Genomic DNA, 20,273 nt, shown 5'->3' on the forward strand with positions numbered 1-20,273 from the left:
CATTTGCCACACAATTGAGTATTCTCTTTTTCAGTTTGCTTCCCAGCATATGCGAGAGAACATGAAAATGAGTGAAAGTAGTTTGCACTGACTCATCCTACTACCGCTATAACCTTGACAGCAGCACCTTCCATTCATGCTGTGGCAGTGTGCCGCTACGGAATACCAGCGCTAGCTACTACTCTCCCTACAAGCTCACAGAGAGAACTGGAGAGAATACTACGCTCCCTTTTTCTTCTGGCGGCTACAGTCGTCTCCCCGTCTGCTGGCCTGATAGAGCGCAGGCTGTTCCATCGTACAGGTGTGCCAGGACTGTACAACACATCCATTACAAGGCTGTGACCTCGCTGATGGAAAACGGAATCGGGCATAATGTTTATCTCACTGTGCTGTTCCGCTTGTTTGGCAGCGCAGGTTGCCACGTTGGAAATACCCTTGGGAAATGGAGTGGGAGAACGTGTTATTTATATATTTACCTATTTATTTATATATTTATAAGCAGGGGAGTTTGCCATTTGCGGGCACTTTGTGTGTGTGTTGACAAGAGCCCCCTGTTGGGATGATAGTGCCAGCTAGCCAGTACTGATGACAGGTGGATGGATGTTAAAAGGATGGCCGGATAGAGAAAAGCATTGTTCGCAAGCAACCGCACTGGGCTGCATTTAACGGTTGACTGTCTTGACACACACACACACACACACACACACACACACACACACACACACACACACACATACACACACACACACACATGCACACACACACACACACACACACACACACACACACACACACACACACACACACACACACACACACACACACACACACACACACACACACACACATGCGTACTCTCACACAGAGTTTCCTTTTGTCTGTCGTTCCTGTGAACTTGCTCTCTTTTGAACTTAGTGAAATGCAGGTATGGGCGTCAAACAAACGGATGCCACATTGTTCGCCAGACGCAATTGAACTGTGGAGATAAACAGTTGCCTGCATAATTCTGTACTGTACCCACACACACACACACACACACACACACACACACACACACACACACACACACACACACACACACACACACACACACACACACAAACACACAAACATGCATTCACACAAGTTCATTGTTCGTCTCTTTTCCACTCTCTCTTTCTAGCGCATAGCGACTGAATGGATAACATCTTCTTGGCAGTGCTAAGCGGTACTTCTGTCCTGTGTGGTATGGTGTATAGAGACCGTGCAGAGAGACAGATCGGCCGCCTCCATTGATTTTTATTTAAAGGATAGAGCTCTCAGCTTATCACCTCCGGGCTCCCCAGAAGTATACAACCTGTGTGTGTGTGTGTGTGTGTGTGTGTGTGTGTGTGTGTGTGTGTGTGTGTGTGTGTGTGTGTGTGTGTGTGTGTGTGTGTGTGTGTGTGTGCGTGCGCGTGTGCGTGTGTGTGCGCGCGCACAGGATGCTAATTGCATGCATCCGTTTGTTGACTTAAGTCTGTGTGCCACATAATTACCCAAGAAAGTACAAGGTGCATACTAGCTTTGCTTAGTTTTGCTCTAACGTTCAAGTCAAGTTCATGTTCATGTAACCACAGTTCAGCACACAGCTCAGTAACCACCTATTCTATGGAGCCCTTTTGTCATACGCAGCAAGCCATCCGTATCCCGGAAAGCACGTTTCCTATTGTTCCCCGGTCCCCGCCGTGTGATTTGACGCTGTCTTTAATGCAGTGTAAATAGGCAGCGCGCGCCAAGTACATTCATTTAATTAGGAAGCCCGACAGACCTGCTGATTAGCACTTTATCTTCATAAGTGTCTGGTAGCAAGCAGCAGCTGGAGTGCTTCCTAGTTACTGTGCCTCACATGCGAGCCAGCGTGTCCACACAGGTCTGTGGTAACTGTACTATAATTAATATGCTTATGTTATGTTGTTGGCTGCCCTCTAAAGCACTGCTCCTTGAAAGCTAGTTGTTAAAATATGCAAACGCATCATCAAAGCGTTTGCATCTTGTGGAAATCCTTTGCAGCTTATAGCAAGTTTGCAAGGTCCCAGGTGGTTATTATATTGAAATTGTAACTGACTTTGCTTTCCCCCATTTTGTAGATATAATGTACTGTACAGTGTGCTGCAGTTAGACTCTTCTGGCATTTAGACTTGCGTGTGCACTTGGCCCACTGTATTGCAGTACTTTTTCAAGCACTCCAGCAAGCAATTTCAACAGCAAAATGCTTTAAATAACATTACAACACACGGTTGTGTGTGATAAATGACACCATTACAGATTGTTTTGCTTGCCAGGTTCCCATGCTATGTTCACAGTTGTTCAGAATGGGGAAAAGTTGCTGAGTCATTTCTCATTTGTTGCTTTTTTCATCTCCAGGTGTTTGGAGAAACTTGCTACTACATGGTGGTAACTGTGGTCATTTATCTCTGATGAAAATTGACTCTCTCTATTGGCAGAATGACAAAGACATTCATTCATTCGTAGAGTATGGAATGAAGTCGTTGCTGAACCGCTTGAAATTTAAAAATCTGAGATAAAACATCTTATGTGCGATAGGCCGGCCATGTAAATCTGGCGTTTTAGCTTTTTTTATTTTTTTTTATAAACAACGCCCGCCCGGGACATCTGGGGAAACAGAATGAGCCCATTGACTTCTCAATGTTAGTGACTTGCATTTCTATTCCAAGGACATGTAGGCTCAGGCCGGCACGGCCTGCCTATCGCAAAGATAGCTGATCTAAGTCTCGAGATGTGATGGGTTGGGATCTTTTAGATCTGATATGTCTGAACATTTCTGGAATTATTTGAACATTTCTGAAAATGTATGAACATTTTTTAATTTCTTTTTTGCAAACTATAGAAAATATTGCATATGATAACTTAGGGACGCCAGGCTTAAAGTGGTTCCAGCGAGCTGGAGGGAAGTCTGTCTGCTTCATTACAATAGAACTCCTGTGAAACGCTGAGCCTCCTTGGCATTCTTTCTTCATACCTCCCAACTCCCCTCTGGAGTGTTATCATTGAGTGAAATCGACCCACACACACACATGCACGAGAACACCTACAGTTACATATTGCACGCACACAGTCACACACACACACACACACACACACACACACACACATGCACCGGCATGCACACACAGGACAAAGCCTCCCGTTCACTTTCATCATGTCCCCGATTCTGCAGGAATGCAGCTGTTCTGTCGTGCCTCTATTTCCCACTTTAATCAGTGGCCTATCAGCTGAGTTTAGCAGAGGGGGGAGATGGTTGGGGTGGGGGCTTGCTTGCACCACAAACCCCGCCTTTGAGCAGGCAGTATTCAATTTCCTCACTATGTCCATTATGCACGGACACAATAGACAACAAGAGCTTATTTTCTTTGGGTCTGCTTGGGTCTGCGCTGTGAATGAGTTTCAAATGGTACACACTACAAGAGCCATGATGGAATAATTCTGGTTGTAGAGCTAGTGACAATTTAAGATGTTGTGGATAGTACTGGAATATTGAGAAAACACTCACTTTTGATGTGTTGGTTCATGTACCATGTTAGGCCTTGCTGTATTATTTTGATATCAGGGTGATCCATTAATTTCTCAGGCCTGACCCCATTTTCCCATGCATGGTACTAACTACCTGGTACTAACTACCAACTACCTGGTACTTCATTATATACAGTACAACAGAATTTTCCTTCTCAGTGGCCTTGTGTTTAAAGTGTCCACCCTGAGATTGGGAGGTCGGGGGTTCTATCCCCGGCTGAGTCATACCAAAGACTATAAAAATGGTACTTAATGTCTCCCTGCCAATCAACGGTTGGATTGGGGTTAAGTCATGACATGTGACATACTATTGTCATGTCCAGGGGGTGTACGTGCACATCAAACTGCCTCACGCTAAGGAAACAGGAGATAGGCTCCTGACCTATGGGTCACATGGCTCAGGAACCGTTGGTTCCCGAGGCTACTTACAAATAGAATTACTGTTTACAGGAAGTGACTTTGGCAAGACGTGAATGTAGTCTGATTGAGCTCTTAATGATTTTCTTTGACTTTATAGTCCCTGCACTATAAAGTCCTGAGTGTCCTGAGAATGTACAAATGGAGCCGTAAGGGTCTATTTGATTACACCACTTGATTACACGCTGACAGTTAAATTAACATTGAGGTTTTTACGGTGTACACTACACTAAGGTGACAACATTGTAATTTAAATGGGCAGCAATAAAATGTATTTTAGGCTCATCTGTTGTTCATTTATATGATTCATACGCTCTGACTTCGATGGTTGTGGGGGAAAGTTTCTACTTCATGAGTCATTATCACGCTTGTTCTAAGAGATTTTTGTTGTTATCATCTGGGCCATCTCTGCTTGAGAACAAACTCTCAGATTACATCATTGATTTTTCTCTCAGGTAGACGATTGCTTTGACCAATCACCAACTGATAGGATTAGCTGGTGCTCATTTTGTCCACGATAACTGTGAAAGCTGTTTTGATTCATATTGATTTAGTTATTTTTGATCCTCAAGGTATATTGAAAAAAAACCGATTGAAATAAACTGACTTATTACATTTACGGGGAGTTGTAAAAGCACCAAATGTTTGGACAATATCCTGTGTGTAACCCAGGACTGAAGCCTTAAATCCATTCTTATTGCCTGGCAGGAGACCTATACTCTACTCCATACAACTCCCTTAATTCTGTTATCTATGGACATTAAGTGCTTAGTTTTTTTAATGATGAAGACAGATTTATTTAGAACGTGAACAAAACAGACTTGTCACAGAGTACCTCACAGCCACTGGACAATAAAGGTCAAAATAAGCACCGTTTGAAGACACAACACACACACACACACATTGTGTGTTGCCTTCCCATAATTATATTCCACACAGCATCTGGTCATCATGCTGTAGTGCATGGTGTTCAAACGTGTTCCAGTGCCTTTGGTGTTCCTGGAAAGCGCATTGGGTTGCAAAAGACCCCCCGGGCAAGACAACAGCTGGTAGACCTGTCGCTGTGTTAAGTGAGACACACATTACACACACTCTTGACACTCTCACCTGCCTGCCAGCCCACACCTTGACAGAGCTCCTCCTCCTCCTAATCGGCATTATGAGGTGTGTGTCTCTGTGTATGTGTTTGTGCGCATGTGTGCGTAATATGTTTGAGTAATGTGGGAGAACATAGTGACAACCCAGTGCAGCTCCTCCCCTCTTCACCTAGTAGTATACTATTGGAGTTGAGGGGGAGGGGAGGCGTGTACTGTATTTCCAAACCTGTGGGAGTTGCCGTGAACAGGTAGTACAATCAGAGAGAGAGAGAGAGAGAGAGAGAGTGAGAGAGGAGATACTTTCCTGGATTTTATTTGAGGCTGAGTACAGCAGGAAAAGATAAAGGCAGTTGGCAGTGGAGTGTGAGAATGAGAGGATTGTTTGAGCTGGAGGGTGTTTGAGTTCCCTCCTTCCCTTGTTTCTGTGGCAATCGTCCCTCAGCACACGCACCTGACAGATCCTGGAATCCTCTGGAAAACTCTCGGAGGAGGAGGAGGAGGAGGAGGGCATGAAGTCGGACAGGGAGGAGGCAAAACCCGGTGAGTGGGAAAAGACCAGCTCTGTCGCTCTACCACACTGGAGTATGGAGCCGGTTTCAGCTGTCGGGTCCTAAAACGTTTAATAATTTCAAAAGGCATCTTTTTGCCGAAGTCTGCAGTTTTATGGATTAGAATCCGTGTTTGTGTGTGTTCGGCGCAAAGAACGGCCTGTTCCCATGTGGACAGGGAGTCAGGTGTCATGTCGGGAGAATCAGCCACTCAGTAATTCAGTCAGTTGAGCCGTTGGGAGACTTTAACCTGTGCTGACCTCACAATTGGTTGTTATTCTCTGAACATGGGAGTGTGTGTGGACTGTAGCATTGTAGAGCCTGATGTTTACTCTGAACCCCATGTGACCCTTACTGCTCATTTGAGCCATTTAGCTGACTTAATGTACAGTGAGAGTAGGATTGTATTTCTTGTTTATTTATTATATTGTTTTGGACAAGGACGCTTGACAGGCCACACATAGGCTACTGTGGGGATCTAACCTGTGACTTCTCAAACCAAAGGCCATGCTGGTTTTTGACAGTACTGGTAAATATGCCAATGCTATTTTTAGAACTTGATAGAACAATGACTATTTTCCTGGAAATACGTTTATTCATTAACCACTTTAAACGTACTTAGTTGACCGGGGGGCCCAGGGCTCTATACTTGGCCCCCTCCTTTTCCCCCCTGTACACTGATATCTTCGCCAATAATAGAAGATCTGCCAACTCACAATGCGTTGCAATGGGATGTGTTGTGAGCTTGTAGATCTGCTAATTTTGCCCCAGAATAGCGACGCTAGGCTACATGTGGTTAAAGATTATAGCCATGAGCCAGTGTTTTGACAATGACTGAAACGTTGCAGTCATGTCCTGAGCTGTTTGAGGCTGAACAGAAACTGCAGTGTTTGTGAGTGGCTTTATTAAGGGGATTTCTTTTACCAGTGGTTTGCGAATAGGTGAGTCAGACCGAGTGGAGTTTGTGGGGATTTGTTCTGCAGTGTTTGTCTCAAAACAACAAGAGTTTTTGGGGCTTTGTATGTGCTGTGTTGACATTATAAACACTGTGGTCTCACGCAAGTTGACTGGACTTCGTTTTAGTTTTACCTTTAATGCATGTTTCACTGTACCGTCAAACAAGAATTCATATTTTTTGGCTGGATTACCATCTCTGTTTTCAGTGCTATTTGAACTTTACTCACTTATACACCTTAAACCCTATATACTTCATTCATACTTACTCACTTACTTACTAGCCAATCTTCAAGCTCACAATTCACTGTAATGCAGCATATTGTGAGCTTGTAGATCTGCTATCTTCACTGTTTTTGCATTGCCTATAATGACATGCCTGAAATAGGGACAGCAAGGTTAATGTGGTTAAAGAAAAATCCGTTGCAACAGCAGCCATCCCAGTATTTGTCAGACTGGATGTGCTTGCTCTCGTATGACTGTCTTTTAGACCCGTTCTCAATCATTTCCCCCCAGAAACATCCATACAGTATGTTATCTACCCACTGCTTGTTGTACACCTGTCCTTCAACCCAGGGGCCAAAAAACAACACCAACGGCTGAGCTCAAAGATCACCATGACATGAGTTCAAACAAGACCCTTTTGAATAATTACTGTTCACACTCTCTGCACCCAGTGACATGTAGTGCACAGTACAATACTCAAGTCTGAGTATACAAATGAAAACATGTGTAAAATCCTGAGTGTCAATTTAACTCTGAGAGTATACGATGTTGAACACATGCATGGATGGTTTGGTTGCATTTGTATACTCTCAGAGTTACAAATGGATAGATTGACATATGTTCAAATGTTTCAAATGAATCAATCAATTTATTTCACCTTTTTAAGGTCAAAAGTTGTCCCGTTAACCCGGCCTCCTGGCTGAAACTGAACAAACCCAAGTTCCATCCTGCTTGTAGGACGCGTAAACCCCGTCCAGCGTCACCCTGGGGTGTGGCGGTGAGTGACACCGTTAACATTGTCACAACAAAAAAAACGCCTCCAGGATACACATGGACCTCTTGGCGTCGCCTCACTGTCCCAGGCGTGGCTATATGCATACACAGTTGTGCTGAATTGCATGCCCTGCATTCTCATCGTGTCGTTGATATGATCTCTAACTTCCTCTTGTGGTCTGTGGTGCAAACTGGAAAGCATAACAAACATGGGTCATACTTGGCGTTCTTGCCTGTCACCATCAGCTCATATCCACCTTGTCAGATGTGCCAGTCAACCAAAATACCTGGCATTGCTTTCCTGTTTTTATTTTTGTTTTACATTTTGTCCTGTCAATCAGAAACAATGTACTGTAGCACTGTGAGGTAAGCGGTGTATAGACAGTAGAGCCCCGACCGATGCCAGATTTTTGGGTCTGATCCCAATTTTAATCGGTGGTCCCAATATTTTGTCAAAAATAAACATAAAACCTAATTGGTTTGAAAAACGTAGCTCATAAGCAAACAAATACATACAAATAAACAAACAAACCTTTTGATAGATAAAACACACAAACTAGACTCTTTTTAACTTTTGAAGACAAAAGCCCTATAGGAACGCCAGGTTGAAAGTGGTTAAAAGCTGGTACACATCCGCGGCATGATTGCAGATACCGACGTTGTCCAAAAATGTCAAATAATGGCTGATATATCGGACCGGCTGTAGTGGACAGCCCGTGTGTTTTTCAGCAGGCCAGAGAACAGTGTGACAGTATAATTATGAGAGGTGGCAGAGCCTGGCTCTAGGTGTGTAATTGCCTTCTGTCACTGGTGGAGCAAGGTGAATGCAGCCAGCCCCCCTTCCTGTGTGCTAGATAGCTTCTATTTCTGGTATGGTGGACTGAGTGGACAGCTCAGAATGAGTAAAGGGGTAATAAACTGTCTTGATGTACAATCAAGTCGGTGGTATGAATGCAATCATAACAATGAATTGCCCATATGTCCTGAAAGGCTTTTGTTGCCCACAACACGTTTGTGATTGAAGAGATAATTGCAGACTCTGTTTTCTTCTGTCTACATGTCCTGTCTTTTCATTTCCATCTCTCCATCTCGCCAAATCACTAGAATTCTTATTTATAATTCTTATTTTGGCTGAAGATGACCCAATGGGAGTATGCTAGTCAATTTGCCAGTGTCTCGTCCGCTGTGACTGTAGTGTACCTGCTGTTGCTGTCATACACATATAGCACACCTCTTCCTCACTTTATAAAACACCCTGAGTCGACAAAACCTGTAAGTTTTTGTATTCCTTCTTGAAAATGTCTAACAAATCCTCTGAGTTATAATTTTAATCCTGAGCTTTATTTCCTGGTGTTGTCAGCAGGGGTGTGGGCACTCTGTTTAGAAACCATCTCTGCTGGATTGTTTTACCCCCCTCTGAACTGTAATTTGTTGGGTAAATCATTATTTGACTCTTGGCTGGACATTTTAAAAGCTTTAGTGTAACTAATAACCATAGTTTTAACCATGGTTTTCTGCCAAAATAAATTTGTGTGTGTATGTGCTTGCCTTAGATAGCTCTCCTGGGACAACTGGTTGTTTGTAAGCGTGACATGTTGGTGAGAGAGTGGACAGAGACAGAATTATGTTTGCTGAACAATGTCTCTGTGTTGACTCAAAGGTGCGTGTGTGTGTGTGTGTGTGTGTGTGTGTGTGTGTGTGTGTGTGTGTGTGTGTGTGTGTGTGTGTGTGTGTGTGTGTGTGTGTGTGTGTGTGTGTGTGTGTGTGTGTGTGTGTGTGTGTGTGTGTGTGTGTGTGTGTGTGTGTGTGTGCGTGCGTGCGTGTGTGTGTGTGTGTGTGTGTGCGTGCGTGCGTATGTGTGCGCTTGCGTGCGTGTGACACAGAGCTTTATGGTGAAATATGTGAAGTGACACAGTGTCTGCCCTCATGATTTGTCCAGACTCATAAATAACCAACACCAGTTACCCTTTGGCACCAAAGATTTGCCCGTAACTAGACACACGCAATCTCAGTGACACACATGCCTACACACATGCACACCACTCACGCACGCATGCACGGACACACACACACACACACACACACACACACACACACACACACACACACACACACACACACACACACCTTAATAATTCTGTTGAGTTAGCTAAATGGATAAATAATTTTAAAATGAATTACGGTCTTCTGCTAATCCTGATGACTATACAGTTGTAGTGGTCATAGGACATGAAGACCTTATTCAACATTTCCAACCATGCTTGTTTATTTTTGTCTGTTACATCAAATTCAATTACAAAAGCATATACTGTACAAACACACACACATTTTTGGACATACATTTTTTTGTAGATTTCTTTTCGCCTATAATTACATGCCAAAATTGTTTTAATGTAGGCTAGTTAAAAAATCGTTAGCTAAATGTTGATGTGTGTTATATTCCCACATTTCGCAAGATAGATAGAAAAATATCTGTGTCAACAGAAAATGATACAAAACGTTTATGTTCAAATTACAACACCAATGCAGCTAATCAACCACAGGCACTGCGGCAGTTATTGCCCGGCTCAATGTGAGCCATTAGCATTCTTGTCACGCCTGGCATAAGCTGTCTAAAAGGAATCAGAAACAATACGTTGTTCTATCTCGGGGAAACAGCCTTAGGGGAGCATCAGTTCATTAGTGTGTCCACTCGCTCCTTTGGTTCTAAATGTCCTGATCGGTACTGTACAGGTAATTACACCCATCACAAATGAGCAGATATTGTTCATTTCTGCAATCATAAGCTCTTGGACTGGGTCCAGCATATGTTAATGGTAGAATCTATTTACCATCTGAATGCTTGGTAAATACAATACTGCTGGAGAATATAGAGGTTAATGATGAGCTCATGGAAGAGGATAGTTGACAGTCTCCACTCTCCAATTATGCGGGAGGGTTGCCCTTTTGTTTGCTGTGCTTGTTTACAATCCCTGCACTGTGACATCCTCAGTGTTTATTTAACTCTGAGGGTGTACAAATGAGGACTTTACAGTGTGACTCATCCAGCTGGGTGTTTTAATGGATTTGTGCAAAACCATGGACATGGTTATCCCTTCTATTCTTCCTTTCAGGCATCTATCTATCCATCTATCCATCCCTCCATCAGGACCTAAGCAGTACCTCTGCTATATGATGCATAGAATCGGCTGCTAATCTCTTTGATGAGGGCGTTCCAGAAGCTGCACATTGCATCTGCCCAACTGCAGTTTCAGTTGAGAAAATAATCCCTCAGTTGTTTGTGTGTTTGTCGGTGTCGTAAATAGGAGACGCACAAGCACATTGTTTTGAAAAGTGGGACGGTTCCTCTATCAGTTGAGACTGAGAGAAAGAAAGACAGTGAGGCAGTTACGTAACTCTGAAAAACGACACCTGGATAAAGATGGCAGTGGCTCAGAAATCTCCCAGACATGCTCACTTCAAAGTAAACATTAGACAGGTTTACAGTAGTGTGTGTCCTTTATGCTGTCAGCTGCGGTTACTCTCTCTCTCGGTGGTCAGTGATTGTGTCTGACTGTAGATGAGTCTGTCTTTTAAAGAACTACTGTATGATACAAGTTCTATCCAGCATGGCTGACACAGAAGAGGTTTGGGTGAGAATAGCTGCCATTGCGGCCATTCTATCCAGCTGATCAGATTTTCACTCACTGTCATGCTCTGTTCTAATCCCTCTCTCCCACGAAGGAATGTCACATTCCATGTTGTTAAAAACTGTAGACTTATAGATTGTCACAGTCGAGACTCGAGCTAGAACAGTGTTTCCCAAACAATTTTCACTATATTTATATAAGTATTTTTGTGCGCTTGGGTCCCGGGGAGACACCAAATTTCTATGTTGTGTCCCGTGCGAAAACGTTTTGGAACCAGTGAGCTCGAGGGCAGATCAGGCACAGGGCCCTGGCCTGGATCGCATCTTAGCATGAAAAAGCATGAATGATCTCAGTGTGAATGACATCCTTATTACTTTAATGTGTTAGCCTCATGTCGTGATGGCAACAAGAGAGTTTATTGAATTCTCAATGCCAGGTGAAATCTTTATTTTCTCTATGTAACATTCTTAAAGGGACTACACCATGAATTTTAAATTTTTCTTCTTTTTTGTGTGTTTTTGGTCTCCCCTACCTCTCTTCTATCCCCAAAAATACCCCAGTTTGAACACTCAGGCTTTCACAGCAAATCTGGGGTTTTCTGTAAATTGGTCTCAAAACAGGCCAAACTGATTTGCACCCTGACGTGACGTCACGTCAGGGTACAATTCCTCCCGTTTTTCAGTAAAAAAAAAAAGATATATATATATATTTTTTTTCTTCCTTATTTTGCTTTTTAGGCTCGCTTGATTTAGGCTCAAACCTTTTGAAAAACGTTTGAGGGACATAAACAATATGATATTAAATATATATATATATATTTTAAATTCATGGTGTAGATCCTTTAACATTTTGTAGCCCTGGGATATGCTGTATGGTGCAATTTGAATGGCCTCTTCACAATCCCTAGCTTGTTAACTTCTTGTTACCGTACTGAGGTTATATGAGGCATCTGAGGCTTGCCTACCACGTTGTGTTGCTCGTCATCAATGAATGGCCTGCCTGCACTATCTCTCGCCATTACCCAGAATCCCAGTCTCCCTTCATCACTGTCTCTATCAATACAGAACATGAGGGGCTGATTTCTGTGATGGGGTGCCCCAAAGCACTGGAGGAGGGCCCTTTCAATTATTTTCCTTTAGTTTTTTCATCAGCCCTTCAGCGACCCTGTCATCTCCTCAAGCGTCACAGGCAGATTGCTCCTGCTTATGTGAATGGACTAGCTAATCCAAAGTGTGTGTGTGTGTGTGTGTGTGTGTGTGTGTGTGTGTGTGTGTGTGTGTGTGTGTGTGTGTGTGTGTGTGTGTGTGTGTGTGTGTGTGTGTGTGTGTGTGTGTGTGTGTGTGTGTGTGTGCGTGCGTGCGTGCGTGCGTGCGTGCGTGCGTGCGTGCGTGCGTGCGTGCGTGCGTGCGTGCGTGCGTGCGTGCGTGCGTGCGTGCGTGCGTGCGTGCGTGCGTGAAGTGAGTTTGACTGTGATTGAGAAAGAAAAAGAAATATGGAGAGATGACCAATCAGATTTGTATTACCGTACTAACTCATGCAGTCAAGTCTTGAAGCCATTTATAAAATCTATTGAGAAAGAAATCTGCCGTGTGTGCATTATTTTATGTTTATCCACTTAAATCCAAAGATTCAAAGAGGTTATATTTGTCATTCGTCGAAGTATGTGCAGGGAAATGTTGGTGTGACATCCTCAGGCTGTGCTAACAACATATAATATTAACAAACAAGCTAAAATAACAGGGTATAATACAAGTTAAGAAAAAGTAAACGGGTAAAACAAAAGGTAAAAAAGAAACCTTTAGAAAGAATATACAGTACATACAATGCAGGTTCCAACTAATTCTGTGGCAAACCCTGCAATGAAACAGGCTGGAAGGAAAGGTCAAATATGGGCTACTGCTTGTAAACCTGCCTGCAAACGGCAGACGTTGATCAATATCCTATCAGAAGTGCAATGTTGGTTTGTGGTGTGTGTGTGTGTGTGTGTGTGTGTGCAAGCGTGCGTGCTTGTGTGTGTGTGTGTGTGTGTGTGTGTGTGTGTGTGTGTGTGTGTGTGTGTGTGTGTGTGTGTGTGTGTGTGTGTGTGTGTGTGTGTGTGTGTGTGTGTGTGTGTGTGGGGGGGGAAATATGTGGGGTAGTAAAAGTGCCTGTTTCAACCACGCAATACACTGAAAACCTGAACTGAAACCTGAACACACTTATCAAGTTATCAACACATCACAAAGAAGAGAGGTTGTCTGCGCAATAACTCCAGCAGAAAAGGACAACATGGGTTGGCCATTTTCCAAAGAGAGCTGATAATCTATACTGTCTGCACATAGACTAGCAGGAGCAGATAGTGATGCATTTACCATGAACATGTAATCTTTTCGATAAAGTTAGCAGTTTCTGTAACACAAAGCAAATGACATTCCATTTATTTGTACGTTTTGATTGGCCATGATGCAGGAACAATGTCAGACTGCCAAATCTCTATTGTAGCCTACAGCGGTGTGGATTGGCTCGTAGACATCCGTCCTTGACCCTGTCACACTCAAAGTTATGGTATGATGATCTTTACCCAGACCATCCTGGTCAGAGAAAGCAATTGCATTATTCCTGTATAAAATAGTGGGTTTTTTTCTGTATTTCTTTTATCTGAGTGTCTAGCATTGTTAAATCAAAGTGAAGCCATGGAATAATTTATTCATATGCAGCTTGGTATGCCTTCTAGATAGAAGAGAGAGAAAGGGAAATTGAACTCTGCATGAATGCATTATATCCTGAGGGCTCCATTGTATATAGCTTTCTATGGAATAACAGAATGCTTTCCATGGACTACTAGCATGCTGTTGGTAGGGTGAATGAAGGCTAGGTCATTCATTCCACACTGTCACAAGGAGGGCACCTCTAACAGGAAAGAATCCCTTCTTTCCTGAAGGACATATTTTACAATACATCATAGCAACATTTTAGTCATAGATTAGGCCTTATTGAATAGCCCAGTGCTTCTCAAACTTTTTTGTGTCAAGGACCCCCAAATTGATATATATTTGGCTGCGGACCCCCATCTGAAAATATGTTGTTCCAGGGACCCCCAGAAGCAAAGACTTTAGTTAAAATGGTCCATTTAAAAAGTATTACTATATAAGAAGAAATATATGTATATTATTACTATAGAAGAAGGCTCATGGATTGGAGTCTTGTTTTCTTTGCTGGTTAAAAAATCATTAGCCCTTTCAGATTTGTTTTTAAGATTGAATATTGAATGTATTTACATGACAGTCATGACAGGTTAAGCTTTGTACTGGGCAAGGCATCTCTTAATGATTTTAGCAAAGCCATTTACTCAATGTTGTTATTCCAGTGGCATGACTCAGTTGCCAAGTTCAAAACAAATAGAACGTGGGATGTAACCTCCCTTCAAGAAAGAGCTTGCAGCATACATTCCTGACCCCGGCTATTCTTTCATTCCCCTTTTTTATTCAACACATTCCTGATTATGGGCTGTTCTATTGTCCACCCAGCCAGAGCACAATATGCTATGCATTGAGCCTTTGGATGAGGTTGTAAATCCTTTCTGCTGGCATGTTTTTCTAGTCCAGCTCTTCCTCAACCACTTTCAAGCCGGCGTCCCTATTTTGGGCATGTCATTATAGGCGAAAATAATGGAAATAACCAATCTACAAGCTCACAACGCGTCGCATTGCGACACGTTGTAAGCTTGTAGATCGAATATTTCTGCTGTTCGGCGTACAACAAAGGACGACGGCCTCAGTGGTTAAACACTGCATGTTTTTCTGTTGTTCGCTTTGATATTCTTTTCCCAGAAAAATGTGTTTGCTTGTTTGACATGATGCATTAACTATAGCTGCACTCAGTTTCTACTGTTAAAGCTATATAACGGATGCCCCTCCGCCCACCCATTCATTTAGATAAAAGTTGCTCACCCAGCGTATGCTCTCCTTCCAGATTTGACCAAAAAGGTTGTACTTTGCTGCAAGACCAAGAACACCCAACGTTCAAAAACTAATCATACACACAAGGGAAAAAAATCTAAAAAACACAAATACATTAGATCCAACTTATATCCAAGGGTGTTGGTAAATATTTACGCTACATTTACACATGCAGCACGCTATTGTAATTGAGTACCTTTTTTTCTAGCCTTTTAGATGACATGATAGGATTTGTTTGCTTTGCCTCTCCTTTGTTAATTGGCGGTTGGCAGCTACGTGATGCTGCAGATGCTTAGTGAAATTAACACTTTTGCTGCTACTAGAATTTGTTGTAGGGTGCATGCATAATGCATGGTGTGCGGGTCTCTTCCCTGCTTGCCATTATTATTATTTTTAAATACTGTAGTTAACTCTATGAAGAATGGTGGTGCAAGTGGTGGCTAAATTGAACGCTGCGCCATCTCCCCTACCCACTCACTATGAAGAGGGTGAACAAATCTAAAAAAGAAAGAAAAACTCCCCCTCGAGACACATGCTGTCATTCCCTATCCATTTTCAACCTCCACTCCCATTCTAGCAAAGTGCAATTTCAGCTGCCTTGTGGCCACTGAACACATTGACAGATTACTGGACCTTTCAGGAGGAAAGGTTTGTGAATCTTCCTGTTTTTGTGGTGCATGGAGAGGGAGGGTGTGTGAGAGAGAGAGAGAGAGCGAGAGAGATCGAAAGACAGGAGTGAGGGGGAAACGGGAGCCATACTGTAACACCACTGAGAAAGGAAAAAGAGAAGCAATGAGGGTCTGTATTGACAGCTAATCGGACAGGCAGCCCCTAGAGGAAGGAATCGACTCTCAGTGGTACTTTGGAATGAGATCTACTCATTCCAGTGATTGAAGATGCTTTGTGGAAACTAGACAAACAGCAGTCTCACCTGCCAATATTCTATTTTATTATTGATGGTGACGTGGGGAGTTAAAAGGCACAGTTTCAAGGTTAATGGTCAAATTGACTAAACTTAGGAGTGCTTTCTCACAGCAGAGATGACACATTTTACTTTTTGAGAGAAACATTGGTAAAGTCTTTTCATATGTCTGCTTTTTTGTTTTGCACCATCAAGTTCGTTTCGCCAGGGATGATGGATTCCTAGTCCCTGAAGGATTTCTGTGAGTTTGAGGCAATCTTTATTACTGGTGCCCAGCCGTACTGTAGCTGTCCTTCACAGCTGTCACGCTGTGTGACTGTGGGGTGATTTACGAAGACAGCTTGGGCTATCACGGCCAAATCACAGACATAGGACATGGCACTCATCATCATCGTAATTCACAGGTCCCCTTTGTGTGCCAGCTGATGCATGGCAGCTATTATGGAAATAGACGCATTTAAACCATCATTTACATCAACGGCTGGGAATGGAGATTTTATTTACTGTTTCAATGAATCATAATAACTAGAGGCAGATTCGCTCAGGGATAGAGGAGAGGAGACGGAGGAGGCTTAATGAATGCACATATTTAATATTATTTGCCGATTGGGTCAATTTGCAGCTCAGAGACACATTTCATTGGCCATTACTCAGTTTAGTTCCTTTGGTACCTCAGCTGTGCGAAAAGTCACACAGAGGGACACATTAAATCCATTAAAAACCTACAAAATATATAATAAGCTTTATGGTATTTTGGTCTACTGAAAACATGTTTGTGAAAGCAACAAACACAAAGTGTTTAAGTACCGCTTTGATCCCCCACTGCAGGGCTGCTGCCATGCATAGGTTTGGTGAGTTTAATAAGTTTTGTTGCATGCTGCACTTGTGTTTTCAGGCATATTTCTAGCTGTCTTTTGGCAGGTGCGCTAGCTAAATTGTATCGGCTGCATTAGCCAGTGGGAAACAGGTGGCAGTGAAGACACGGCTAGCAGCAGATTCATTACCCCACCGAACCCTGAGGGGGAGAGAGAGAATCCAACCCTGATGGATTCCTCTCATTCCTCATAGTACAGAGCTGTTCACTTCAAACCTTCTTTCCTCATAAACAAAATGCAATCCTATGTTGTTGCCTGTCTTTCTGTGTGATCACAGTTACTGAAAACATTGTCTTACACATTGTATGGCTTTTCAGTTAGGAATAAAAGGATCTTGGTAAGGAGTGGAAAGCTTTTCTTATTTTTTTTTAATTGTGTACTGTTTTTAATGATGATGACAAATGTTTGATTCAATGAGCAAACTGTTGATCATTACCAGGCTGTCAACGTAGAGAATGGAGTGGTGCAAACTTGATTTCAGGCACTAAGGAATGAAACAGGTCGACATTATTAATAAAGAAAATGAATAAACAAAAGTGATGTCAAACTTTCACATACAAGTTAAGTATGTGGTGTGAGAGAACGGAAGACTTACAGTACATCCAGGTCATTCTCAATCTTAATGTTGAGAATGAAGTTATGTATGATTGACCAATTATAAGCCAACTATATACTGTGCAAGATTCTCAGATCAAACAAATTATGTATTATATTGAGCCTTGTATATCTGCCAGAAAAGTGCAAATGGTAACAAATATTAAATAATGTTAGGCTAACACAGAAGACTTAATGAACTATGAACTATCCTCACTTTCCAATCGTTCATCGATCAACAATGTCAGTACGCCATTACGTGATAAGAACTGTTTACAGTATAGTCCGGCGATCTGTCATGGCCTGATGGAAATTGATACAATGTCACTAGCTATTGTTGGTGTTATCGGCACGGGAGACACTGTCATTCGACGTACAATTGTAGTATTAATCCGCCGGAGTGTTAAATTAGCTCTGAATGTAATGTTCAAGATTTTACTGGGTCTCTCGATAATGATTAATATTGAGAATCAGCTCTTGGATCTTTTCTAGTCTACAATAAATGTATTTGTCTTCAAATATATAGGTGCCTTAGATTAACCCAGGAGGACATGAGGGTGCCCAGGAGCCCCCTGTTGGCTCCAGTGCCCTGTGCAACCACATAGTCTCCATACAGTTTAGCAAGAAATGAGCTTACTTACCAGCAGGCAAAAGTTGGCAACTCTGGCAGGTAGTTCATTAAATGGGAATGAGCAGAATACTGCACATACAGTCCTTGGGTTGGGGTTGGGGTTGGGGGTAGTAGCAGGAAAGATTGCACTTATCAAGAAGCTCCAGCTCAGGGTGTCATTTGTAATGCAGAGCTAGAGTGCATGCTTGTTCCCTGCCTGAAGGCTATGGGGATGTTGACAAATGGCTGGCTGTCCTCTCTCTCCCCACCACTCCAACCACCTCCCACCACCTCTCACCACGTTATCTGGAAGGCTTCAGCACTGTGCCCGCCTGGAGAAAGCAACATATCAGTTCTCTCGCCTCTTTCCTCCTGACGCAGTATGCTGCTAACTACTGTGACACATTCGGACGCTCTGCCATCGCCTCCTCTAGCTGCCGGAGGCCTCTGGGCTGTCAAAGTGTGGGAATTTAAGCTATAAATGCTGAAAATAGGCCATCTTACTATCGGTGCAATGCAGATTTAATGGTCCATTAACTAAATTAATACTACATTAAAAAAGTGCACCAAGGCCACAGTATGTCTCACAAGGCCACACACACTTTGTAAATTGAGTTGCAAAAACGCTACTGCAGGCGCGTAGCCTTGCTACCCAGATCCTTAATCCGCACTTCATCACATTACTGCAATAAGCCTTTTGATAATTTGCCTAAATTGTAGACCCTTAATTGGATAAACTGTGCCTATTTTTTCAAAATAGAGAATAATTATGTTAAGAAGGGTAAGAAATGAAACTTTTGAGCTACTTACCACAAATTATGCCCTGACGTTTCTGGAAATGTTGAGATCACTAATTGTTATTTATTCATTGAAACTTTTCTCATCTACATTGATCAAATTCACAGGTGTAAGTTTGCCTGTGCTATGCACCTTCATGATTATCTTAGCAAGACTGAATGATTCCCTATAAAGGAGAATAGGCTCATATCAACCATGGCCATTGTTATTCAGGATTTGTATGTTGTGTGTCGGGTATAAAACCCTTTATCTCTGCTCAGCATCCTTGTTCCTAGTTTTTTTGTCGTCTTAGAGTGCTGCCCATTGCACAATCAATAAACACAACCATAATGAATTAGTAATTGAATCAAGCGCATGACCTTACAGAATCTCTTAACGCCAATGAACAGTATCTCACAGGCTCTTATTTTACTAGAACAGGGCAGCTCTTTGTTGTAGCAGCTTGAGTTGTTCTGTAAAATGTGGTCCTATTACCGCAGGTCCATTAAGTACACCTCTGTGTAATGACACTCTCCTCGCCACCGGTTTCTTTCGACCCTGCAGCTAATAACCTGTTTTTTACATTACATTTTTGTCATTTAGCCGTCGACTTTTATCCACAAGCACTTAGATTTAGCTAGCTAGCACAAATTAAGAACCATAAGGCCACAGAACGTGGGCAGCAAAAGCAATGAACTTAAAGGTTTATTTTAGCTCCAGAGTGGCCGGGTCGGACCTTCATCATGCTGAAAGGTATCGGGACAGCACTGTGTATGGCAGGTCTCCTTGTTGTAGTGTTTTTTAGGTTAACCACTTAAGCCCTTTTTCAACAGTAGCGGAAATAACTGATCTGCTATTTTCACTTGTGTGTGTGTGTGTGTGTGTGTGTGTGTGTGTGTGTGTGTGTGTGTGTGTGTGTGTGTGTGTGTGTGTGTGTGCGCGCGCGCGTGCGTGTCTGTGTGCGCGTGTGCGTGTGCGTATACATGCAAGCATGTGTGAGTGAGTGAAAATGTCACCTACTGTATAATGACATGCCCAAAATAGGGATGCCAGACTTCTTAGACAAGAAGTGTCACTTATTGGGTTTTAGAGAGGGTATGAGGTGATTATCACTGTAAGAAGCTGTAAGAAGAGACATTTTGGACCCATGTGAAATCTAAGTTGACAATCAATCAACAAATAACCTGAGAATGAGTGACAGCAGCATCATTAACATGTGTTGGGATGCGACTGACATTGTTCAGTTTGTTGTCTGTGTAATTGAGCAGGAAGGGAATGACTGTCGCATTGCAAACAACTTCCTGCAATGTACATTCGTAAAACATTTTCAACAAAAGAGTGACGATTTTTCTATATTGTCT

General features: G+C 42.6%; 1 protein-coding gene across 8 annotated transcripts in view; it reads left to right on the forward strand.

The window, feature by feature from the left end:
* kazna (kazrin, periplakin interacting protein a) overlaps positions 1 to 20,273 on the forward strand; it is a 229,031-nt gene that overhangs the window by 168,785 nt on the left and 39,973 nt on the right. The window contains exon 1 of one of the 8 annotated variants that reach the window (XM_080443728.1): positions 5,342 to 5,606. The exons of the other annotated variants lie outside the window; for them this stretch is intronic. Within the exon in view, the coding sequence (XP_080299854.1) occupies positions 5,576 to 5,606 (31 nt within the window). The 5' untranslated portion in view covers positions 5,342 to 5,575. Of the gene's footprint in view, positions 1 to 5,341; positions 5,607 to 20,273 lie in introns of those variants that run through there. 8 annotated transcript variants of the gene reach the window in all.

This window comes from Gymnoscopelus braueri, assembly GCF_963280865.1.
Source record: "Gymnoscopelus braueri genome assembly, chromosome: 12".
Taxonomy (NCBI): domain Eukaryota; kingdom Metazoa; phylum Chordata; class Actinopteri; order Myctophiformes; family Myctophidae; genus Gymnoscopelus; species Gymnoscopelus braueri.